The following is a 25,089-nucleotide window of genomic DNA, read 5'->3' as shown; positions in this document are numbered from 1 at the left end:
ACGCACAATTGTGTTTCATAACACAACTAATAAGTGTCGCGTTTACAGCGTCTCAGAAAAATAGCTGCTAATAGCATTTGTAGTCATGCGAGCAAACTTCGTCAGTTTAAAAGAGACGACCACTTTTTTGGTCTTCTTCAAACCAGCACTGTTCCAAATATGAAAAACGTCACAAAATAAGGTTTTAATGGCAGTAATTCACATGTTAATTTTAGTATTTAATTTAATTTACTCAGCTGTAAGAACCGCCTTCTTCTTCGTTTTCATGTCTCGAGGGAGGAGATGCAACCAGCGCTCAGGTGGACTATCGCCATCTCGTGGTTGTTCGAGTTAAAGCCTAAACCACAACTACTTGTACGGTTACAAGAAAACAATGAGTAAGAAGAATAATATCATCATTGTAAACACTTAATTGAACAACCGCCTATTTTAAAATCCCATTTATTTTTCAAATAACTGAAAGGATAACATTTTCTCCCCCTAGGTGTGGTAAGCCCAGGGGTTTCTATGGCAACGAAAAACATTCGCACATAGGTTCTTCTTCACGCTCAGCCCTCTGGAAACTTTCTTAAAGTTTGTGTTATTTTTTTTTATGAACAAAACCCTTTTTTTCTGAGAGTCATTCTATGTACGGACGATCAACAGGAAGAAGAAATGGTATGGTATTCTAACCTTTGTTCCTAGTATTGTTTTTGTGCTATTTATAATGTTACTATGATTTTATTTGTTAAGAAATACACACAAAAAATAAGTGGAGGGGGCTTTAGATCAGCTGTAATGTTGAAAAATATATTCTTGAATTTTTCAAATACATTTCATCTTATTTATTACAGCCACATTTATTAAAGACAGTTTAATCTCTGCACTTTTGGCCCCTCCCCGTGGCATATACAGTCAAACGTTTGCACGCAACGTCTTGTCCAATAGCTAGAGAGAGTGTGTCCAAACAAGCAGAGTAGATTCACATACTTCCAATGTAGAATCACTTCCTAAATGTGGTGATAAACATCCCGTACTTATAAGAGCTGCTGTTTGCGCTAATAAACCGTATTGGAGAAACATGACACCTTGCAGAGTGCCGCTTCCTCCGCCACATCTTCAAGAAGACAGCATCGATACCGCACAAGAGCCTCCTCCTCTCAGGTGGAGGAAAGCCTCTTTGGAAGCACCACAGAGGTTGGAAGTACCCTCGAGCGTGTCCCAGCAGGGCACGCGTATGATGACAGCACTTTACCACTTTTCTTGTTGTCCAGAGGGCATCACGGGTAGCTTCTGAGGTGAAGGAAGTCAAGGAGAAGCAGACTCTTCAAATTGTTACCAAAGACCTCATTCGCAATCTCAGGTAAAGGCAACACGTGCTTCACCTTGTTCCCATTTGTTGTTCCCATTTGTTGTGGCAACAATTATTATTACAAATATTTCAATGTCCGTCCATCCGTCCGTCCATCCATCCATCCATCCATCCGTCCGTCTGTCCATCCATCCATCCGTCCTTCATCCATCTGTCCATCCATCCATCCATCTGTCCGTCCGTCTATCCATCCATCCATCTGTCATTCATCCATCCATCCATCATCCGACTGTCCATCCATCCATCATCCATCCGTCCATCCATCCATCCGTCCATCCATCCATCCGTCCTTCATCCATCTGTCCATCCATCATCCATCTGTCCATCCATCCATCTGTCCGTCCGTCTATCCATCCATCCATCTGTCATTCATCCATCCATCCATCATCCATCTGTCTGTCCATCCATCCATCATCCATCCGTCCATCCATCCGTCCGTCCATCCATCCATCATCCATCTGTCCGTCCGTCTGTCCATCCATCCGTCCATCCATCCATCTGTCATCCATCCATCCATCTGTCCATCCATCCATCCGTCCATCCATCCATCTGTCCATCCATCCATCCGTCCGTCCATCCATCCATCCATCCATCCAACCATCCGTCCTTCCGTCCATCCATCTGTCCATCAATCCGTCCATCCATCCATCCGTCCGTCCGTCCATCTATCCATCTGTCCATCCATCCATCCGTCCGTCCATCCATCCATCCATCCATCCGTCCATCCATCCAACCATCCGTCCGTCCATCCTTCCGTCCATCCATCTGTCCATCCCTCCATCCCGCCATCCATCCATCTTCTACCGCTTATCTGAGATGCTGCAGAGTCGTGTCAACCAAGACACACCTACAGCATCCAGGGCCTTAAGGATCTCATCCACCCCCGGGGTCCTGCCACCGAGGAGCTTTTTGACAACCTCAGCTGGGGAGAGGGAAGTGTTGGCTTCCCTCTCCTTAGTTTAGGCTGCTGCCCCTACAACCTGACCTCGGATAAGCGGAAGAAGATGGACAGATGGATGGATTGTATGCGATTTGTAAGCCTGTGAATGTCCCTAAGATGAATGATCTAGGATCAATGTTCCTGCTGTAGGGTTCCACGCAGAGATCCCTCTGGACAGTCCATCATTTTGCCGTCAGATGACTTTGAGCAGATCACCTCAAGGTCCAAGCGTCTCTCCAAGGAGGAGCAGGAGGCCTTGAAGGCAGCCAATGAGAGGAGGAAAGAGGAGGAGATGGTAGGAAATAAGCTCAGCGCGAAGCTAAACTTGACAGGTTAAGAGTCACGAGTCGATCCCGCCTGTGCAGAGTGCGGCCCAGCAAAGGAAGTGTCAGATGTTGGAGGCAGACGTGTCCCGTCAGGAGAAGCAGGCTTTGAGCGAAGTGGAGATGGAGGCCCACGAGCGTGCACAGTGCTTGTTGGAGCGCGCCGACGCCCTGAGAATGGAGCAGGAGGAGGAGATTAAAGAACTTAACAAGGTGAGGAGATGCTCGGTCAGGTTTGGATGCGTCTTAAATGTAGTGCGTGGTCTTCCTCAGGTGATTCTCGGTGCTCAGTGCCAAGCCACGCGTGACGCCCAGATTCAGGAGAAGAGACAGATCCAGCTGGAAATGCTGGAGGAGCAAAAGCGTCTTGATGCCATGATGGAAGTGGAGCGTCGCAGGCTTCTGGAGAAGATGGAGCAGATTGATGAGCAGCACAAGCGAGAGAGGATCCGGTGAACGCTCATATCTCCTTGTTAAAGACCTTCACCATTCTTGTCCTGTCCGCAGTGGAGTGGACGGTATGTGTCTGTGCCTTCTCCAGTGGGAAGCAGCAAATCTTTGAGCAGATCAAGCAGCGTCTGGAAGAGAAGCTGGTGCAAGATGAGCTGAAGGAGCAGGAGAAACATCACGTCAGAGAGAAGCAAGCCAGAATGAACCTGCAGGACCTTATGGTTTGACGCACACACACGATACAGCAACGCAAAGGCACTGAAGCCTGTCTTCTGTTCAGGCGCTGCAGAAGAAGAGGGAGGAACAACAGCGTCTGCATCAGGAGGTCATGCGCATCAATGCTGAGACGCTGAGGGCACAGGAGCGGAGGAGGGAGGAGGAGAAGCTGGCAGACAAGAGAGAAATGGAATTTGTCAAAAACAAACTGGTTAGACACTCTTCCAGTTGAGAGGGCACTTTGATACTTCTTGTCACTTTTAAGGTCCTCAGCTCCCATGTTTCTCCTGCCTGAAGCAACGTGAGGCTGAGTATGAAGCAGAGCAGAGGAGGCTCAAGAAGGAGAAGGAGGTCGAGATCGCCTGGCTGCGGGCTCAGCAGGAGCGAGCCAGAGACCACAAGGCAGACCAGGTGAGGAATCAGGAAAAGTCTGAAGACACTTTAAACCAGGGGTGTCCAAAGTGTGGCGCGGGGGCAGCTCCTTCTTTATTGGCCTGCGGCACACTCAGAGAATACCAGGAAAGACTTAAGCCCACGTGAGAACACGACAAAGAAGGTTGGGCACCACACTGGAAAACAAACAGGAAGAACACCAGAGAAAGTTAGCATAGCGTAGCGTAGCTACCTACATATACAGTACGTATATACACTCCTGGTCAAAATGTTACGAAAAATAGCAAGAATTGACATTTTGCACTGTTGGATCTTAAAAAGTTTCTAACTTCAGAAAGACAAAATGGAAGTGAGCCAAAATAAATTGGAGTAAGCAAGCGATAGCAAAGAAGCATTCAAGTGAAATCGACTGTTCATCAAAAGTGGACGAGCACAGCCTTTAAAAGCCAAATGGACTGAATGTGATTTAGTGTCAGGTGTTCACACCGTCATCATGTCTTCATTCTGAAAGAAGCTTTGAAGGCGGTGGGATTGTTGAGCTGCATAAGCGAGGCCTCTCTCTTGCAGCGCACCTTTGCTGCTGAGGTTGGACGCAGGAAGACGGTCACTTCAAACATTCTCAGGCTCATGGAACAAAAAAGTCAAGTGGTAGACCCAAAAAACGTTACAGGCTCAGAGCCGGAGGATCCCATTGGCTGTCCGTCAAGACACGGGACCATCCTCGGCCCAAATGAAGGTTGTTACTGGTGCCGAGTGCGGTCCGATAACCAACACACGCCATCTACCAGGGAAGGCTCTTAAGAAGAAAAAAGCATGTTTGGAATTTGCAAGAGAGCACCAAACATGGGACTTTGAAAGGTGGAAGAAAGTTTTATTCTCCCTTGACGGTCCTGATGGCTTCCAACGTTACTGGCATGACAAGGAGATCCCACCTGAGGTGTTTTCCACCATCACGATCCTTCAATGGAACAATGGAGCTTCAAGTTGTGCAGGGGCGTCAAACAGGACAACGCTGCACTTAACAAAGAGGAATAAGCTCACTCTTTTGGACCGTCCTGCATGTTCCCCTCATCTAAATCCAATGGAGAACATTTGGGGATGGATTTACAAAAATGGACATGAGTTCCGGACAGTGAAGCCATCTTCAGCACCTGCAGCAACATTCCCACCAGCCTGGCATCAAGCATGAACAAGAGTGGCACAGCTACTCATTACTCACTCCTTTTCTATACATTGTATTTCTATTTTAGGGGGCTTCAGTTTTAAACTAAAGCTTTTGATCAGCCTATTTCACTTGAATGCTTCTTTTTTGTATAGGTCGCATTTCTTTGTTTTGCATTTTGAAGCTCTACTTGGAACCTCCTGGAGATCCAACAGTGCAACATGTTCTTCTTCAGATGCTGTGAACATTTGGATCAGGAGTGCACCACCGCCCAATCAATCAAAATGTTGAAACGTAATTTTACTCAAAAAAATTCCCTCCAAGCCCTCCAGAAAAAATAGTAACTCTCTACAATTGACTAATTGGTATGATTTGCTAATTACTATAATTTACTGTTATTATTGGCATTATTATTTCTTCATTAATCCGCACTGAGGTGTGTGAGAAATTTCAGGTTAATCCGACTTAAGGCTTTTAGTAACAGCGGCGCCACATGGTGGATCATAGCACAGGCAGCACGTGGGGGTGCACGCTTCGACAAACGAGCAGCCTTTTGTGTGCTACGGTACAGGAGGGGAAGAGTGACATCACAACAATCGAATGTCGAACGTCAAAGGTCGAATTGACGACGTCTGTAAGCACGTGAGGCAAAACTGGAATGCAGTACTTGGCTTCAGCCAGCAGTGGTGCTGTTGAGCCACTTTCTACTATTTGCTCTGCCGGCTGAGGGAAGTTGAGCGGTATCGTCCACACATTACAGGACCATGGAAACAGGAGCTCACAAGATTCAGGGAGGAATTCTCTCATATCATTAAAGAAATCACCGGTGTACTTACAGGTAGAATGAAATGGTGCGATTGTGTAAACAATAAATACACCATCTCGATGGTATTTGTAAGGATGAGCTGCAAGCGAGGAGGAACCAAGAAATGGCGGACAGAGAATGGAGGAGGAAGCAGAAGGAGCTGGCTGCCAAGAGGGTGCAGGAGGAGGCCACGCTGAGGGCCGCTCGCTCGGAGCAGGTTCAACGCAAAGAGCACCTTCTGTCCATGGAGGCTGGCCGAGAGAAGGCCGACTTTGAGAGGGTCCTTAAGTAAGAAAACACAATATTCCATGGAAAACAGAAGCCAGGCAGATGCTAACGTCTTGTGTTCTGCCACAGGGTGCAACAGGAAGCCAGCGTCAAACAGCAGGAAGAGGATGAAAAGCAGCGTCAGAGAGCGCTCCGCCACGCGGAGGCCGTCAGGAAGCAGGTGCAGGAGATGGAGCGGTTGGCCACAGCCAAGCGTGAGGAAAGCTTCAAGGAGGCACAGCAAGTAAACACGGAGGCCCAGCGGAGACGCAAACGCATCAACGAGATCAAACAGAGGAAGCTGAAGGAGCTCAAGTGAGTAGGACAACACAACACCGCACTGTCACACGAGAGCTGTCCTATCTGGTCTTTGAACGTGAACTGTCGACTGCTCGGATGAGAGGCGAAATGTCGTATGAAACAGCCTGAACGCTCCAACTGGTGTTTGTCTCCCCGTGCAGGGCGACCGGACTCAGCGACAAATACTGCAGTGAAGTGGAAAGGAAGGCCTGGCTGCTTTGATGGCCGGAGAGGACCTCCTGCATGTACCCGATAGGACAGCCCACATTCTAGAAATAATATGAAACAGGAAACTCAACAAAATACAGCAAGCTGTAAAAAAGAACAAACAAGCTCATGATTGGTCACATTTGGACATTCTGGCAACACCAGTGCAGCCAAGAAGGAAATGCCCCTTCTTAAACACGCAGGACTTCAAAAAGTAAATTTAGTAAATTTCCCCGCTGTGGGATAAATAAAGTACATACAAAAGGACAACATAGATTTACTGTAGCTGAAACATAAAACATTTCAGGATATTCTATCAAGTATTTACTTTTCTTAATATCAAACAAAAAATGTATCCATCATCATCATCGTCATCATCATGTGTTGTATAAGCCAGGCATGCAGGTGCTGCGCCCGGGAGGTGGAAAGAGTGACGTCGACGCCAGGTGGGCTGTGGAGTGGATGCGTACGTTCGGCGTGTCAACGATACTGTTTATATGCCATCCATCTTCCATGCGACGCTTAGCTCAGGGGGTGGGAATGTCTTAACGGGATGAGTTTGGTGTGATCAGACAGCCGTTTTGGAGGCAGTTGAGCAGTTTTTCATTGTTGTATTTTTCTCCCAGCTGATATCTGCTCCCCCCGTGACCCCTCTTAAAGGAATGGCGATTGGTACAACTCCAAAACTATTTTAGCATCCTATTTCTTTAAACCACAAAAATAATAACACAAAACAAGTGTAACGATAGTTAAATAGTAGTTGCGTGCTGTAACAGTATAGATACCGTATATGTTCAAAGATCAAAGATGACTCTCCCGCTTTTTTCTATTTTTTGCTATTTTATTGTTCATTTGGGACATTCAACACACTCACGCAGTACATTACAACAGAGAGACACTTTTGAACATCGGCAGGGTTCACCATGAACTCGCATTTAGCCTCTCAGACTTTGCCTTTCTTCTGCGCCGGGAGACCGCAGCAGCCTGCGGACCTGGTGAGCTGAATACCCGGCGAGCAAAGCATCGAGGCGTAAACGAGGCAAGCGGGCCGGCCTGCATGCTAGGCTAAAAGCTAGAGCGACTAGGCCACCGCTACCAAGCCTGCTGCTAGCCAACGTCCGCTCTCTTGAAAACAAGATGGACGAACTACGAGCAAGGATTACAGCTCAACGTGAGATCAGGGAATGCTGTGTCCTCACCTTCACAGAAACCTGGCTGACGGAGGATATACCGGACTCGGCGATCCAGTTGGAAACATTTGCTGCTTACCGGGGAGATCGGACTTTAGCGTCTGGTAAACACAGAGGTGGCGGCGTCTGTGTTTACGTAAACAAACGGTGGTGCACAGACGTACAGACGATGGAAAAGCACTGCTCGCAGGACATTGAGCTGCTGATGGTGAAATGCAGACCTTTTTATTTGCCTCGTGAGTTTAGCGCTGTGTATTTAACTGCTGTTTACATCCCACCACGAGCTAACACCGCTAACGCACTAGGCCTCCTGCATGACATCATTGATAAACACGAGACCAAACACCCAGACGCTGTATTTATTATATCTGGCGATTTCAACCACTGTAACCTCAGGACTGTCCTCCCCAAATATTACCAGCATGTGAGCTTTCCCACAAGGGAAAATAACATCCTGGACCAAGTCTACAGCAACATGAAAGGTGCTTTGAAGGCTGTTCCAAGACCCCACTTTGGAAAGGCTGACCACATCTCTATATTCCTTTATCCAACATACAGACAACTTCTCAAACAAGCTCCCCCTGTAAGTACAGCAGTTAAAGTGTGGAATGAAGAAACTGATCAAGTACTTCAGGACTGCTTTGGCTGCACAAACTGGGATGTGTTTAAAACTGCAGCGGGGAGGGAAGATTGTACTGTTGATTTGGATGAATATGCTTCTGCTGTTACTGGCTACATTAGCACATGCATAGAGACTGTTACCACCACCAAGTATTACAGAAAATACCCTAACCAAAAACAGTGGATGAACTGTGATGTAAGGGCTAAGCTACGTGCTCGTTCGACTGCATTTGTCATGGGCACCGCTGAGGACTACAAAAAGGCCAGATATGACCTGAGGAGGTCCATACGAGAGGCCAAAAGACAGTACAGACAGAAGCTGGAGGGCTACTATTCCACCTCAGACCCTCGGCGCATGTGGGCGGGGCTCCAGCACATCACAGACTATCGACAGCGCAGTAGCGTAGCCACGTCCAGCCAAACCACACTTCCAGATGAGCTGAATGAGTTCTACGCCCGCTTTGACACCCAAACTCCTGATGAGCAGAGAGGGTGGCTGGACTTGGGGAGCACACAGGACTCACCTCTCATGGTGACATCAGCTGATGTGCGCAGGGTTCTGAACAAAACAAACCCACGAAAAGCAGCAGGCCCAGACAACATCTCAGGACGTGCACTTCGGGTTTGCTCATCAGAGCTAGCTGATGTGCTTGCTGACATATTTAACCTGTCGCTTGCACAAGCATCTGTACCGACCTGCCTTAAGTCCACCACCATAGTGCCCGTACCCAAGAAGAGCAACGTGACCTGCTTGAATGACTATCACCCTATAGCACTCACTCCTATTGTTATGAAGTGCTTTGAAAGAATAGTCATGACCCTCATCAAAAAGAGCATCCCGGTGGCAACTGTGGACCCTCGACAGTTTGCATATCGCCAGAACCGGTCCACTGATGATCAGTCAACACTGCCATCCACACAGCCCTTTCTCACCTACAGGGCCAGGACACATATGTCACAATGCTATTTATAGACTATAGCTCTGCTTTTAATACAGTCAGCCCCCACAAACTCACAGATAAGCTCCTCACACTTGGCCTGTCTCCCTCCCTCTGTAACTGGGTGTTTAACTTTCTCACAGGCAGACCCCAGTCAGTCAGAGTCCACAATCGCACATCCAGATCAAGAATTGTGAGCACTGGGACCCCACAGGGGTGTGTGCTGAGTCCGCTCCTCTACACGCTCTTCACCTACGATTGCGTGGCCTCCCAGAACAACACCAGCATCATTAAATTTGCGGATGACACTACAGTCATCGGACTGATCACTGGTGGTGTTGAAACATCATACAGAAGAGAGGTGGCGGACCTCATAGCTTGGTGTCGTGATAACAATCTCCTTCTCAATACAGATAAGACTAAAGAGATGATCAAGGGAAAAGGAGCCGCATAGACCCCTGTTTATTGATGAGACTGAGGTGGAGAGGGTGAAAACCTTCAAGTTCCTTGGCACACACATCAGCGAGGACCTCACCTGGTCTCACAACACCCAACAAATTCTGAAGAAGTCCCAAAGGAGACTGTACTTCCTGAGAAGACTGAGGAAATTTGGCATGTCCACCACAATCCTGAGTTGCTTCTACAGATGCACTATCGAAAGTGTCCTTACCGCCTCCATCACTGTTTGGTACGGTAACTGTACAACACGTGATAGGAAGGCACTCCAGCGGGTGATCAAGACCTCACAGAACATTGTTGGGGCAGCCCTCCCCTCACTGCAAGACATTTATAAAACTAGAGTCCTACGAAGAACACACAACCTCATCAAGGACAGCACACATCCACAACACTCATTATTCACACTCCTACCGTCAGGCAGACGCTACAGGAGTTTGAAGTCCAGGACCACAAGGCTGGCTAACAGCTTTTACCCACAGGCCATCAGGCTTCTCAACAAAGCACTCACACACGCCGCACGCAACACACGCACACACTCATAGCACTTTATTTATTTATTACTTATTTATTTGTATGAATGTCTCTTCTTTTTTTTGCTGCTTAATTTATTGGTATTTATGTTTCTTATGTTCTTATTCTTTCTTGTGTTTTCTTTCTTTTCTTGGGAGAATGAACAGAATAAGATTTTCATTGCATGGTATTACTGCTGTTTTACTATGCACATGACAATAAAACTCTCTTGAATCTTGAATGTTCACAGAGCTGCGCATGAATACCTGAAAAAAGACCAATTATTATTCTTTTCAATGGATGGATGGCTGATTTCCTCTCGCCCAAAGTCAGCTGAGATAGGCTCCAGCACACCCCCACGACCCCAGTGAGGACAAGCGGCATAGAAAATGTCAGTGCACTGCCCCCTTGCGGACAAAAAAATAGTCACCAATGATCGGTTCTGCATGCGTCTGTAATTCAAGTTCATTTATAGACAAACACACGCGCACACACAAGCAGGGGAATCCACAGTCGTTTACATGTTTACAATTTGTAGGCTTTATTTGGGCTAGTACTTGCCTTTCAGTTAGGTCATATTCTATTTTTATCCATGACAGACCCCCCGCAATGTATTTATTCATATGCATAACAACAAAAAGGAACTCAACGTATGGAAGGGTTAGGGTGACACCCTATACACGCGCACACACACGGTGTTTTATGTATGCCAGGAAGCACATGAAGGTGAACAATGATTACTTCTTGACAAGCAAGTGGATGAAATATTTGCTTGAAGTGAAAACGTCTTGGAGGGGTGGGGTTGTGTCACCGTCTACATTGTTTCATGTTCAAAATCTGTACACACAAAAAATGAAAGAAACGCAGCCGTCAACACAGGGAGGGTTGATACACACACGTGATACATTTAGTCTCGCTGGCCCCGCCCTTTCCTTTTGCACACACACAAGCACTGTACACGGCACAAGGTCACCTAAATACACGCAGGTGGAGGAGCCGACACCTAGCGGGGGTGGGGGGAGAGTTCGAATTCTTTTTGGACCGTTATCAGGTCACACACACACTCGTGCACACATCATAAGGTAACAGAGTTAGCTGCACCAGTATTTGTACAGTGACTTTTCATGATTTTATCACAATGGATGGTGAATATGGTAAAAGACAACAATCATAACAACAAAATCACTGTCCAGATACTTCTGAATGTGCCTGTACATATTTAAAAGCTCATAAAGCTACACACCTGTGCACAATATACTCTACTTGCTAGGGCTAGCATCCACACCGCCATATACGGTACAGTTATGTTCAAATATCATATCACATATGATATCATATGTCCTACATGAGTACATCACACTGTATATGTAACTGTCTCACCTCCACATGTACAAATCAGACGAGACAAGCAAGGTTGAAGATGCTCACGCGTTGGGACATACTCAGCTTGAGCAAGTCCACTTGTCCACACAATGACACGTAAACAACATAAAGAATAATGTGGAATGTGGGGGACAACAACAACAAGGTGGTCCATTCATACAAATCAAAGTCCTTCATTGCATGGAAATGTTTTCTTTGCTCACAGGACAAGATGGCAATAGAAATAAGTACAAGTGGGCTTGCTTGTGGCCTGTTGAGGGTAGACGACCATAGGGGGGCCAGAGAAGAACACAAAGTGTTGGCCAGGTAGGAATGGGGGTGGGGAGGTGGGGTGTTCACATGCCATAGCCAAAGTTGGTCTGCGGCGGCTGCCCGTAGCCTGGTGCTGCCGTGTAGCTGTAGCTGTAGGCCTGCTGGGGGGGCACGGCCACGTTGGACCCCGCTGTGAGCATCAGCTGCGGCGTACCTACGACAGCACACAAATATGTTAATCTATGCACTCATTTGACAATAAAAAAACATCAGCTGACCCAAACGTTGCTGTAAAAGCACAACAATTTGTAAAAAAAAAAGTCAAAACACTCAAGGTCCTTGTGACAAAAACTACAACATTCTCCAGTCATCCCTCATTTAAGGTGGTTCACTGGTTCCATTCAGTGTTCATAAACACAGTATTTTCACAGCTACAGCATAGAAAACCTGTTTACCACCTTCTACATACACTTTTTAACACTATTAGAGCCCTGGAGACATGAAATAACACCCCTTGACACTCCTATTACACAATATAGCCAACATAAAATAAGACATTAATGACCTTCTAAACTTTACTTTAACATCATTACACATGAAATAACACCCCTAGTTACACTCCTCTTATTCATTGTTTACAACACATTGTGCAGGCTGCAAGATCACTGCAGGGACATAAGATACAGCTGCAGCTAGCATAGCAAGCTACTGAGCTAACTATTTAGCCTCTCAAATAAACTTATTCTAAACTAACTTAGTGTTTCAAACGGAGTGGGGAAGAAGGTCAAATTAACCAAAAACTTACCACTTCCACACAGAATGTGAGGAGTACCTCTTTTCACTCAATTATGTTGGACCAGCCACGACTGACCCCATGCAGTGTCAAGGTAACATAACAATGTAATATACGTAATGTAATATGATGTAATGTAATACAACCTCTCATCTATCATCATCTAACATACAGTATACTGTATATGTACTACATACATACAGTATATACGCACACATACATACAGTGTTCCCTCGCTATAACGCGGTTCACTTTACACAGCCTGGCTATTACAGATTTTTTTTGTGTGCAATTTTTTACAGTGTAGCACAGGGGTCACCAACGTGGTGCCCGCGGGCACCAGGTAGCCCCCCACGACCACATGAGGTGCCCGCAAGCCTGCTTTTCATTCAGGTTTTCAGTTCATAATGAAAGAACAGTAGAAAGAAATGCATTCTGAAATACAACATGTGAGTTGTGGACACCAGCATTTTGTTCATGTTCTGGTAAAACAAGCATATTTGCTTTGTTTGGGTTTAAAATAAGCTCTGAAAATAAATGTTACAAAAATGAGTAGCTCTCGGCCATTTTCATTTTGTAAAAGTAGCTCTCACAAGCAAAAACCTTGGTGACCCCCGGTGTAGCATGTTTTTTTTTTTTTTAACAGCGTATGAATACTTTGTGTTCTGCGTCCTGATTCGCTAAGGGAGAACCTGCATTGTCTCCTGCGTCCCGATTGGCTAAGGGAGTGTGGCCATCAATCAATCTCCTCCATGCCATGTGTCCTGTACAGCAGTGGTCCCCAACCCCAGGGCCGCGGCCCGGTACCAGGCCGTGGGTCATCTGGTACCGGGCTGCACAGAAAGAAAAAATAATTTACATTATTTCATTTTTGTTATGTTTTAATTTGAAAAGTGGCCGGATTCTCTGTTACATCCGTCTCACTTGACGCATGTCCATTGTGGGTGTGCTAACTTTATCTCATGCTGCACAAATAGACTACTACTGTATTTGTACCATTTTTCTTTCACCTCATATTTGGTGTAAATGCTGATACTTTGTGGGAATGCATGAAGGTAAGTTTGGATGACTTATTGAGTGCTAATGTGCACATTTGTCTGAAGTGAATTCATGCTAGCACACTGCCTTTTACCACAAACGTCAAACAGCCATGTCATCTTCTCTCTGGAAACACTTGGCTGGAACTTGAACTGGTGGGTCGGCATTCATTTTGTGCTTTTAATTTGATGTTATTCATGTCTTAGTTTTACACAATACATCATAAATAAGATACATTAGATCGCTATAAAGTACGAAAAAAAGTTGGAATTCTGGACATGTTGAAGGAAGGTACAACTTACGCAGCTGTAGGGCGGCATTACGGAATAAATGAATCTTCAACCATAAAGGATGCAAAAAGGGCTTTAACTGTCCGCAACAAGACCACGGAGAGGCCGCCTCTGTGGATGCCAAGGCAGAGCTATTCATAAACAAATGTGAAGCCATCATGGAGGAAGGAGGATGTAAGCCTGAACAAGTTTTTAATATGGTTGAGACAGGCTTATTTTGGAAACAAGACATCGCAGATTCCGCCCATGGACCAAGAAGCGTAACCTGTGCTTTCAAGGCCCTCGTGCGCAACAGATACTGTATATTGTGGATAAAGTGTGTGGTGCCTTAAAACATACAATAAACAAAAAAACATATACTGTAAATGAAAAAAACATGCACTGTAAACTAAAAAATACATAATGACCGAAAAAAACAAAATCAACTTCTATTACACAGATTTCACTTAACACTGGTATTTTTTAGAACCTAACCCCCGCGTTAAACGAGGGAACTCCGAATAGATGTACATCTTAAAATTCACATGGCCACCTCCTTTAAGCTTCCCTCAGGCTCTTGTGTTCCTGTCCGCTCTGACTGTCCTGAAGTCGGCTAGCTCCACGTTAACATCTGGGATGCTAGCTCTTAGCCATTCAGGGAAGCACAAATAAGCTGTGCTCCTTGAAGGTCTTGACGTTCTTGCCAGCTCGTCCATCTTGCTCGCTAGTGAATTCACGTTTCCCGTGATAATAGAAGGTACCAAAGGCTTGAATGTCCACTTCCTTGCTAGCCGCTTGGCTTTCTTCTTAGCCCCGGTTCTGCCGCCTCGATATCAGTGTGTAGACAGGGCATCACACAGATGCGGGACGTCGCTCTCACGGCACGTAAAAACGTGCTTGAGTAAACACACAGAGCAGCTTGAAAGGCAGCCACTCCTGTTCATTCCACAGGAGAAATGTCATGTTACACATACCTGTATCGGCGGATATCACTATCGGAAATTGAGATCTGGACAAAGCAACAAAGCCAATATCAGAGCAGCCAAACATATACTGTATCAGTATAATGTAGTATGTATGTATAGACGTGCGACGTGACGTGTTTTCCTCCTTCCTGATTTGGTATTTTTTGCATGTTTCAGATGATCAAGCCAGTGTAAATGTTAGTCAGTGACGGTATAGAAATATCAGCATGCCACTTTGTGCCTTTTTGCTGCTGGGTTTTTTTTTTTGGTGCATTTGGTTTCTGCAAGGTGCCGAAGGGCGCACACAAGAAAAGTGACACTTGAGAGGAGATGATGGCTTTCTTACCATAAACAATGGGTTGAGATTCGGTGGCCTGCTCCTCCTGTTTCCTTAGGGACTCTGATGCTTCCAGTTTGTCCACCTGTGGAAAACAACAACAGTTTGCGTGTAAGAATTCGCTTGCAAAGGCGCGCTTGGGCGGAGGCTCTTTAGTTATTTTGGAAGATTTTATGCAATGTTTGTAAAAAAACTGACCTCTGGGTTATTTGACTGGCTGAAGGATGGGACCATTCCTGACAGGCGGAGGAGACGAGTATGCAAACGGGCTGCAGGACGTCCTCCATTAAGCAGCTAAAACTACTAAAGCGCTACAAGGCAGCTACTGACATGAACATCATGGGGATAAACTGTCTGGTGTGGAGGACGTGGAGGGGAGATACAAACACAGATCTACGTGGCAATCATGGTCCCACCCATCCAGCCACCCCAGGTATCTAATGTAGTATGTAGAGAACCAACCTGTCACCAGTACACACCACCTGTGGCTCGTGGTGCTAATTGGCTCTTTCATCGCAGCATTTCTTTCATGAGTTAAGGATACTCACTCGTTGCCCCAAAAAGACATTTTTTGATGCTGTGACCCACCGCCTGACATTTTTTTAGCGTGTAAAATAGGTCCTTAGGTCCTGTCCACACGGGAATGTTGTTGGGATTTTTTTGTGAGGCGGGTTGAAAAAAAAGTTGCATGGACACTGTGCTGCGTGAGCAAGGGAAGGGATCACTGTGTGAAACCATGTAATAAACAAGCACACCTGCGTGTAGCGCTGTCAGCACATACGCGGGCACAACCATATGACACACCAAACCATAGAAGAAGAAAGAAGGCATGCTTTCCGAGACACATCAAGACTGAGGAGAAGAGGAGAATGTCCACTGGGGTGAGTCGCGTCTGTCCAAATATTCAAATATTAAGCTCACGTCTGGTCACGTGAGGGTGACCAGACGTGACGTTGTTGTTGTTTTCAGATTTTCCCACTCTGGAAGCCATTTTCCAAATATACTTAAAGGTTCCCGTGCGGATGGCTCCCTTCTTTCATGTCTATCATATTTAGTTGGATGTTAACAGCTGATAAAACTAACCAACCGCTCTAATTGTGCTCTGTGTGTTTGGTGCAGGGGTCGACCTTTAGCATCACAACCATCTTGCCTCCTCTTCCAGTAAAAGAGCCACAAAACATGACACAGCTGATAAACTTGTCAAAGTTGTAATCTTCTAGAAAAGTTACCTGATTCAGATCAAATCATCCACATGCCTTTTTCAGTGCTTGTTTCAAATGAAAACAAAATGTAGCCAACTTTAACATGAAAAAGCTCATCAGAGTTCACATTTTTGCATGAGTGTTGTTGCTCAATAATCAATAACCATTCTATTGATCCTGTCCTTGACTGGATCCTTTGACTTTCTCAATCATTTCTGGTTTGTTTTTTTAATTTGAAGAATAGATGCTCTGATATTTTATGAGCGATTCTTTTACTTATTCTCCTTCTGTGAGCGGCGTCCCCCCCCTTAGGATCTCATGTGCAGCCCAGTGTTGCCAACTAAATCTGGTGACTTTCCAAACCCTCTTGGTGATTTATTTATTTTCCCAAAAGCGACGTATTGTTCCCGCAGCACACACTGGAGTCCCCACCTCGGCGATGAGCGCGTCACGGGCTCCCAACACATACGGTGGCTACAGCGCGCTTCTTGTTACAAAACATATGGCTACGCTCTCGTAAATTCTATACTTTTATTTTACTTGCTTCAGACTCAACTCCAAACTCGGTCAACTTTTTTCTCATCGCATACACGAGCCTACCTCCCTTCCCTACAAGGAGGCTGAAGAGCCGTGGGTTGCCGACCCCTGGTCTGGTGGCATACATTGTGGTGGTCTATCACAGTGGGAAGCTGTGATGAATTGTGTGACTGATGCATCTGCAAGGTGACACCTTTGCAAGTCATTACTAACAAGTGCTATTATTTTACGTAGAACTAACAGAGGTTAACCTAAGTGACCTTTGTTTAGCTGTAGAACATATTAGTTGTGTTTCCTTTTGAAGCATTTTAGGTCTCTAGCGTATTAGCAACAGGAAAGTACCAGCAAAAGCAGCCAGCAAAACCAGTTAGAAACAATCTGCTGTTGGAAGACTGCTGAATGCTGTCCTGGTACTGGTACTGGTACTGGGTTCGGTTCTCTACATACAGACTGGTCCATCAATGTAATTGCGATAGCTGTTGAATTGTTGTTTGTTTTTTTAGAAAAGAAGGCTTGAGAGACATGCCGAAGCAGCATTTTTTTGTAGTTACGTTGGTCTTGACGAGTGCGTGAAAAAGAGAAAAGAGAAAAGCACGGTGCCTTAGTGGAGTGAGAGTGGAGGAAGGGCAGACAGGATGCTGTGGTACAGCCACTTCAATGTTTCCAGAAGCAGGCACAGCCAACGACGACGTCTCCTAGCCTGGTGCTGATGATGCTAGCACATGCGTGCTGATCCACAATCATGGTCACATGGTCTTTGCTAACTCTGCTTCCTGAGCTACAGGTTATTTGACTATTGTGTTGGGAAGGATATCCATCAACAAACATGATTCCCTTTGACAAATGTGTGCAACTGCTGTTTGTTTTTGATCTTCTCTTATAGCACACGAATGACCTGAAGGAAATATTCTGAGCCCAACAAGTACTGTAGCATGGCGGCCTAACAACAACGAGTTGAACATCTGGAAGTGTGTGAGACTGCAGACGTGGTACAGTAGTAGTCCAGAGTGGTGCTCTTCACTTCCTCACCGAAAAGAGGAGCTGGAAGCTTTGCTGCACATAAACTGATTTTATGACGGCCAGCTGGAACATGGACATGGACATGGACATGTAAGCGGCTCAATAAATGACACATCCCAGACTTCCATGAGGACAAACAGAGTAACTGAAGGCTCAGGAAGCTTTTGCAGTTCTTCTGCTAACTCGAGTACAAACCAGTAGTTTTTTATATATATATATATATATATATATTTGGACTAACTTTCATGTTTTATGAGACACCACATTTGGGGGTTTATCATCATCAAAATGAAGAAAGACTCTGTGTGTACTGAATCTATAGAATACATGTGAATGGAACTCGTGAAATTCTAATTGATAGGGATGTACTGCATGAGTATGTTCCATGTTCATCCACATAGTTAGAAACATCCTGATTTACCATATTTCTCCATATAGATGGTGATTGAAAGGTAATCCCTTTTTTATTACTTCCCACCCATAACGATCATTTTATTTAGAAATGATTTTTTTCTTACATTTTTGTGTTTAATGTATGCCAATTGAGTCTATTCTTTTTTTTAATGATGATTTACTAGTTTGAAATACCATACCAGTCTAAAGATTAAAGTTCCTGGTGAAGTTGGTTGAGGTGATTCCTGGGCCGGTTGACAATCTGCCAGCGAATTCTGGTGTTCGTATGAAATTTGAAATACAATAGTCTCCTCTCATATCCATTGCTTGTGAAAAGTATAAGTATTTTAAAATAGGGCGTTACTTTTAGTCGTGGCCAGTGGTTAATTTACTCAACTGCAGGAAGTATTACGCATGTATGGGATAAGGCATTTATCATTGGCAGGCCACTATTTGCCATTATTATGATGGCTTGTGTCCCACATAGATGAAATCTACTCCAAAAGGTGTTTGTCCAATTCTTCCTCAGTGAACCCCGTGAGCATGGGTGTGGAGAGCCCCACTCTGGCGTATGGTGAAATAGTTAAGTGATCTAGTGGAGATGCAAAGACTGCATACATGGAAAGCAGCATAGTGACCAAGTGGGAGAGGGGTCATGCAGTTTTTGCTAGCTTTACACGTCCCACTCCAAACTACTACAGGAAAGGGAAAGGGTGGGGAGTCAGTAAGGACGATTAGGAAACTGATTCAACGTTCACCTTTTCCTTTATCGCATCGACCTGGAAAGGAAATTCAGAGAGGCAACTTAAGGGAAAAAGAAGAATGTTGAATTGTCCCACAATAGAAACTGACAGTGAAAAAGGAGCAAACACTGACAGACAAAACAAAAGCACAAAGGGATGCAGGTAATAATGCCACTTCTGATACAAATGCAGACTTGAGGTTACTTGAGTAGCTAAGCGTGAAATAAATGGATGAGTGGATCACAATGTGACACTAAACTCCGACCCACTGCTCCTTTATGTATGTATGCATGTATGTACAGTATGTATGCATGTATGCATACAGGCATGCATGCATGTATGTATGTACAGTATGTATGCATGCATGCATGCATGCATGCATGTATGTACAGTACGTATGCATGTATGTATGTATGCATGTATGTACAGTATGTATGTATGTATGCATGTATGTACAGTATGTATGCATGTATGTATGCATGCATGTATGTACAGTATGTATGCATGTATGTATGCATGCATGGATGCATGCATGTATGTATGCATGTATGTATGTACAGTATATATGCATGTATGTATGTATGCATGTATGTATGTACAGTATGTACGTATGTATGTATGCATGTATGTACAGTATGTATGTATGCATGTACAGTTATGTACGTATGTATGTATGTATGCATGTATGTACAGTATGTATGTGTAACGGAGTGTAGCTGTGTTGTGATAACTTATGGCAGAAGTGTTGCAACAGCGCCTGTTACTGGTGAATAGTGGCATGTGCAAGTTGCTGTAGAACAGGGGTCTCAAACTCAGTTTACCCGGGGGCCACTGGATGTAGAGTCTGGGTGAGGCTGGGCCTCATCAAGTATTGGGAGTAAGGCTCACGATAACGATAAGATCTATAACGGTATTGGGTATGCTGCAGGAAACACGTCTAATTTTGGTTATTATCAAGAAAACAATGGAAGTTGCTAGATATCAGCTCTTAAATTAAAGTTTAATTTAAGAGCTGATATCAAGCAACCCTGTGAGCCTCATTTGCTTAATTTAGACCTTGCGGGCTGCATTTACAGTCGTCTTTCCTGTCAGGTCGTGTGCCGCAAAATGTGACTTAGCGGGCCGCAAGTTTGAGACCCCTGCTGTAGAAAGTGCTCAGAACTGTGAGGAAAGAGACATGGTGAGTCACGTTATTGCACTGTCCGGGATATTTGGTGATTTAATGTTTACTGTGTGTTTATATTTTGTCATATCCAATGTCATGTGCATTTGAATGAGCCAGTCTGCACTTTTGAGTGAAGTTTTATAGACTTTAATGCAGTTTCTTTGTTGAACTAACTTGGAATCATTTATGTGCAATGTAGATTATCCCGTGACCAAAGTCAACGCTCACCTGTCATTCCTCTGTAAAACTGTTGTTTCAGGTAATATTCTATGTCATTGTGACTATGTTGTTTGCATTATGCTGTTTCTACTTGTTGCTACTTTGCTAATGCTAATTGCTGGGCCTCATTTAGAATTGCAGGCTGTGCAGCAGCAGCCTTGTTGGCCACGTAAGATGTGTTCAGGGACATCATGCAAAAGAAGTTTGAATGTGTTATCTTTGTCCTGTATTGTAAATTGGATTACAAAATATTTCATTGTATTAATATCAGCGCACCTGTGAGACAAATTATAAAATGGGAAGATAATAATTTTAAGGGGAATTAGAAAGGGTTAGCCAACCAATATACTATACCATCACAACCAATTGAAAAACGTTCTTTTGTTTTGTAAAATGGAATCCAAATTGCTGTAGAAAGTGTGCAGAACTGTTAGGAATGAGATATGATTATCCTGTGACCAAAGTCGATGTCATTCCTCTGTAAAAGTGTTGTTACAGGACACACTGCCATTAAAAGAAGTCCATAATCCACCTGACTGGATGTGATGCATTAAAGCGACAGCATTGTGGAGCTGCATTCCCCCACATCAAGTTGTGGACCGTCACATATGCATGTATGCAGGCATGCATGTATGTATGTACTGTATGTACAGTATGTATGCATGTATGCAGGCATGCATGTACAGGTATGTACAGTATGTATGCATGTATGCAGACATGCATGTACAGGTATGTACAGTATGTATGCATGTATGTATGTATGTAGGTAGGTATGCATGTATGTACAGTATGTATGCATGTATTCAAGCATGCATGTATGTATGCATGTATGTACAGTATGTATGCATGTACGTAGGCATGTATGTATTCATGCATGTATGTACAGTCTGTATCCATGTATGTAGGCATGCATGCATGTACTGTATGTATGTACAGTATGTATGTATGCATGCATGTATATACAGTATGTATGTATGTATGCATGTATGTAGGTATGCATGTATGTACAGTGGTGCCTTGGTTAACATCATTAATCCATTTCAAGTCTGACTTGAATCAAAGCAAATGTTGGCATAGAAAATATTGGAAATCCAATTAATCCGTTTCAGACACCCAAAAATGTTAACACAAAACACATTTTATAGACAGTAATTATAGTTTTGCATGCACAAAATTATGCAAAAATAATTACAATTGACAAATGAATCTGAACATATAACATTACTTTTACTTACTTTTGTTGGAACCCCCCTCTCAAAACCATCAATTAGCAAAATAACACTAAATAAACACGATTTAATTTGCAAAAATGTAAAAAATAAATATCGACATTGTAGAACCAATAAACATGTACCTTAAGCTGTTTACAATAGAAAATTTTAAAAAACATCAGCTGGCGACAACGACGTGGCGGAAGTGCACGGTGACGATGCCTTTTGAGTGGTGATGTGTGGCATGTTTGAGACATGCTACAGTAAGTTGGAATGCTTATGTTTTGTTGGTGGAAGCAGAAAGAGTGTTATGGATGTAAAATGAGGCCTCCATGCGACGCCGGGTTGGTTGACTGTTACGCGGGATGCTGTGTATGCATGTGTGCACGCAGCCGATGACTGAGCCTCGCCGTCACATTTACATACCTCTGAAATGACCATGGTCTTCTCTTAAAATTGGGAGGGCTTATACCCTTATCTCTGTCCGGTCCATCGCCTTTCTCTTTTGTGCGCTCCATGTGTTTGTTACGTCGTGTATCTCTCTTGCAACAAGTAAACAAACGCTGTTGCTCTGAAATGGCGCCCGTGGCCCACAATGCATTGCGCAACCACGTGCAAGTATTGCAACATTTCATCTTGTGTGCGTGATCCAAAATGGTGGCGTAAACACCCCGCTAAACAAGCAGGCAAATGAAAGCCAAGGAAAAATTTTAAAAATGTTGCATGGGAAAGTAGCCTGAGTGGAATTGGAAAAAAAGGAAATCACCAGTGATGGCACATAAAAGAAGGTGAGCAAGAAGGGAACAAGAATATGCACACTAACACGCCTCATGTGAAATAGGATTTGCCAATCAAAAGTCTAATCACTGCTGGTACAAACAGCTACACAGCATCAACAATCCCCCTGATTTTCGCTCAGATTTGGCGAATACTATTTTCCACAATCTGCTAGCAGGAAGAAAAAGTCACTATGCCAATAACTGTGCCTATTCCATGCCTTAAGCTAACCTCTTCATGCATGAATAACTCACCTTACTGAGGTACTCTCGCATGACCTGGATGAAGTATGGCATTGAAAAGTCCATGATGTTGTGCCTCCAGGCGGTCTCCAGCACTACGTCGGGCCGCAATAGGTCGTAGCAGGTGAACAGGCAGGCGGCGAAGCACTCCTTCTTGTCCTCCTCCAGGAACCAAGCCAGCAGCTCCTCTGCCAGTTCAATGTCTTTGGACTCGGATGCATACTGCATGGCGTCCTGCACACGAGGACATGAAAAGCAGATGAATGAATTAGTTCTGCATTTTAATGGAGCCAACTGGTGGCTGTGTTCATTTTCGGTCACCGCACCTTGTAGAGCTTATCCTTCTTGCAGAGCTCCACACTCTGTTTCCAGCGGTTGTTGCCCTTAAAAAGGTACGCCGCGATCCTTCTGAACTCGATCAAGTCATGCTTCTCTAGGCCTTGGGCCAGCGAGATGTTGTCAAAGTTGTCGTAAGCATCGATGGAAGTACGCAGTGCCTGTATGCCAGTAAACAATTGTATTGCTGGAATTATTTCCCTTCAACCAACCATGAAAACATTTAGTATAGGAAACATGATCAATATCATACTGCATAGTCTTCCTCGACAATGAAGAGGTTGTTGAGAGCCTCATTGACAGACTTGTTGTTGTGATTCTGCACGGACCTTAGGTATGGTTTTACCAGCGGCACCTGCTTCACCTGTACAAACAAACACAAATGAAATCATTAAGGATACATTGAAATGATGTCATGACAAAAGCGGTGCGATGTTAGTCCCCTTACCTTGCTGAAAAAGTTGACAGCGCGTGTGTGGTCCAGTCGTGGCGAGAGAACGATGAGCAGGTCATTTAATAACAAGGGTTTGAACTCCAGATAAAAATGGATGGCTTTGTAGTACAGCTCCACATTAGCCACCTACAGTCAAAAGCAAAGATGTCATACAATAAACAATTCTAGTTATGTCATTCTAACAAACCTTGGTGACAATGTCTTTGAACTGGCCCTCTTTCCAGGCATCAGCAGGATGGTTCATCATGGTGATGATGGCGTTGTCATACTCCTCATACTTATCATAGAGGAAGACCAGCTCTGCCCAAAGGTGTGCCTGCTCAGCTGCCCTGAGAACCTGAGCAAACACACAAATACATGTTGTGCATGATGTCCAACATGGTTCTCAAGTGACACAAACAAATGGTTGATGTCACACAGAGTCTACCTTTGGAATGTTAACACGGGACCAGAAGAGCTCCAGGTGCTCTCTCATCTTCTGGGGTTTGAATTTAGAGTAGAGGATTGCTAGCTCTGTGAACATGCCCATGTGAGCCCGCTCCAGTCCCAAAGCGGCCTCCAGCATGGTGATTAGCTCCTCAAAGTAACCACGGTCCTGTAGAAATCCGCACATTAACCTCATTAACCTCTAGTTAATCAGTATTTCAAAAGCATTTCCACATGCTTTGTACCTGGTAATAGTTGATGAGTTCCTCCAGCTCATCCGCGTGGACAACAATATGCAGTCCGCACATTTGGCTGAGTCGGAACTCTTTCCCATCAACGCATGCAAAGCAGACCTGCGAGAAAGCAATGTAGAGCATGCAGAGAGCTGTGGACATTTGATTTCTCTGATTGTATTGGCGGAAGAGTCTTAAGAATTTTTTACCTCCTTCCAGGTACGTGTGCTGTTGGCCTTGCGAGCTCCGTCCACCGCTGCCTGGTACTCCCCCAGGTGCACAAGAGTGGAGGCCAGGCGGCCAAAATTGGACACATTGTTGTAAAGCAGCTTGGCTGCCTCATACATCTTGTCGTCATAGCACCTGTCACCCACCTGAAGCAAAGCATAGGAACGAGGTAATTCATGAAAAAAGAAAAAGAGTAAATGGGCAGAAAGCGGGAATGTGGGGTGTGTGTCCGAGATGCTTCCCAGAACCTACTTGCTGGATGTGAGCATTATTGGGTCCATTGATAAACTCTTCCAGCTCTGCAAGGCGGTTGGTCTTAGCCAGAGCAAAGATTAGCTCAGTTTCAACATAGGACTCGCGGGCCTTTTTGCGGGCCATCTGCAGAAACTTCACCAGGTCTTCCCAGTTGCCTACACGCAGCACAACATCAATTGCGATTTGTTAAAAAAAGCTTGACTGGGGCGAGCAACAAATATTTTGAATGGCGATGCACTCACCACTCAGAGCCGCAGCTTGTCCCACCTCCATGTAAGCAGAGGGGTCGTCAGCCTTGATGTAGGAGTCAATAGCTTCTTTGACCAGGCCCTTCTGGAGCTGGGCCTTTGCCAGCTGACTCCACACTGGGGGCTCATTGCAGCGCTCAGCAAACTCATAGGCTCTGTCCAGGTTGCCGATGTGCTCAATCAGAACCTGAATAAAATGAGACAATATTTATGCAACACAGTCCATCAATA

At 44.7% G+C, this 25,089-nt stretch overlaps 2 protein-coding genes across 9 annotated transcripts in view; one reads left to right on the top strand and one right to left on the bottom strand.

The window, feature by feature from the left end:
* The first annotated feature begins 35 nt into the window (after positions 1 to 35).
* Positions 36 to 6,512, top strand: cfap45 (cilia and flagella associated protein 45). Its single transcript, XM_054794790.1, has 13 exons — positions 36 to 181; positions 276 to 377; positions 485 to 657; positions 1,254 to 1,342; positions 2,442 to 2,586; positions 2,657 to 2,827; positions 2,888 to 3,066; positions 3,156 to 3,285; positions 3,345 to 3,491; positions 3,578 to 3,691; positions 5,735 to 5,928; positions 5,998 to 6,222; positions 6,369 to 6,512. The coding sequence occupies exons 3-13, from the start codon at positions 655 to 657 to the stop codon at positions 6,427 to 6,429; spliced, it is 1,458 nt and encodes a 485-aa protein (XP_054650765.1). The 5' UTR covers positions 36 to 181; positions 276 to 377; positions 485 to 654; the 3' UTR covers positions 6,430 to 6,512.
* A 4,136-nt stretch (positions 6,513 to 10,648) lies between these two features.
* Positions 10,649 to 25,089, bottom strand: part of LOC129191428 (clathrin heavy chain 1-like) — a 36,700-nt gene continuing 22,259 nt past the window's right edge. Inside the window, exons 21-34 of one of the 8 annotated variants that reach the window (XM_054794785.1) lie at positions 24,853 to 25,045; positions 24,608 to 24,765; positions 24,337 to 24,501; positions 24,140 to 24,247; positions 23,896 to 24,063; positions 23,656 to 23,805; positions 23,463 to 23,594; positions 23,268 to 23,378; positions 23,005 to 23,175; positions 22,691 to 22,912; positions 19,080 to 19,100; positions 15,179 to 15,254; positions 14,842 to 14,876; positions 12,008 to 14,763 (exon numbers count right to left, since the gene is read on the bottom strand). In XM_054794785.1, coding sequence (XP_054650760.1) covers positions 14,860 to 14,876; positions 15,179 to 15,254; positions 19,080 to 19,100; positions 22,691 to 22,912; positions 23,005 to 23,175; positions 23,268 to 23,378; positions 23,463 to 23,594; positions 23,656 to 23,805; positions 23,896 to 24,063; positions 24,140 to 24,247; positions 24,337 to 24,501; positions 24,608 to 24,765; positions 24,853 to 25,045 — 1,692 coding nt within the window. In that variant the 3' untranslated portion in view covers positions 12,008 to 14,763; positions 14,842 to 14,859. Of the gene's footprint in view, positions 11,982 to 12,001; positions 14,877 to 15,178; positions 15,255 to 15,367; positions 19,101 to 22,690; positions 22,913 to 23,004; positions 23,176 to 23,267; positions 23,379 to 23,462; positions 23,595 to 23,655; positions 23,806 to 23,895; positions 24,064 to 24,139; positions 24,248 to 24,336; positions 24,502 to 24,607; positions 24,766 to 24,852; positions 25,046 to 25,089 lie in introns of those variants that run through there. The other 7 variants (XM_054794782.1, XR_008573217.1, XR_008573218.1 and 4 more) reach the window with 7 other exon arrangements.

The sequence above is a fragment of the Dunckerocampus dactyliophorus genome, chromosome 12 (assembly GCF_027744805.1).
Source record: "Dunckerocampus dactyliophorus isolate RoL2022-P2 chromosome 12, RoL_Ddac_1.1, whole genome shotgun sequence".
In the NCBI taxonomy this organism is placed as follows: Eukaryota; Metazoa; Chordata; class Actinopteri; order Syngnathiformes; family Syngnathidae; genus Dunckerocampus; species Dunckerocampus dactyliophorus.
This window is presented reverse-complemented; position numbering and strand designations above follow the sequence as displayed.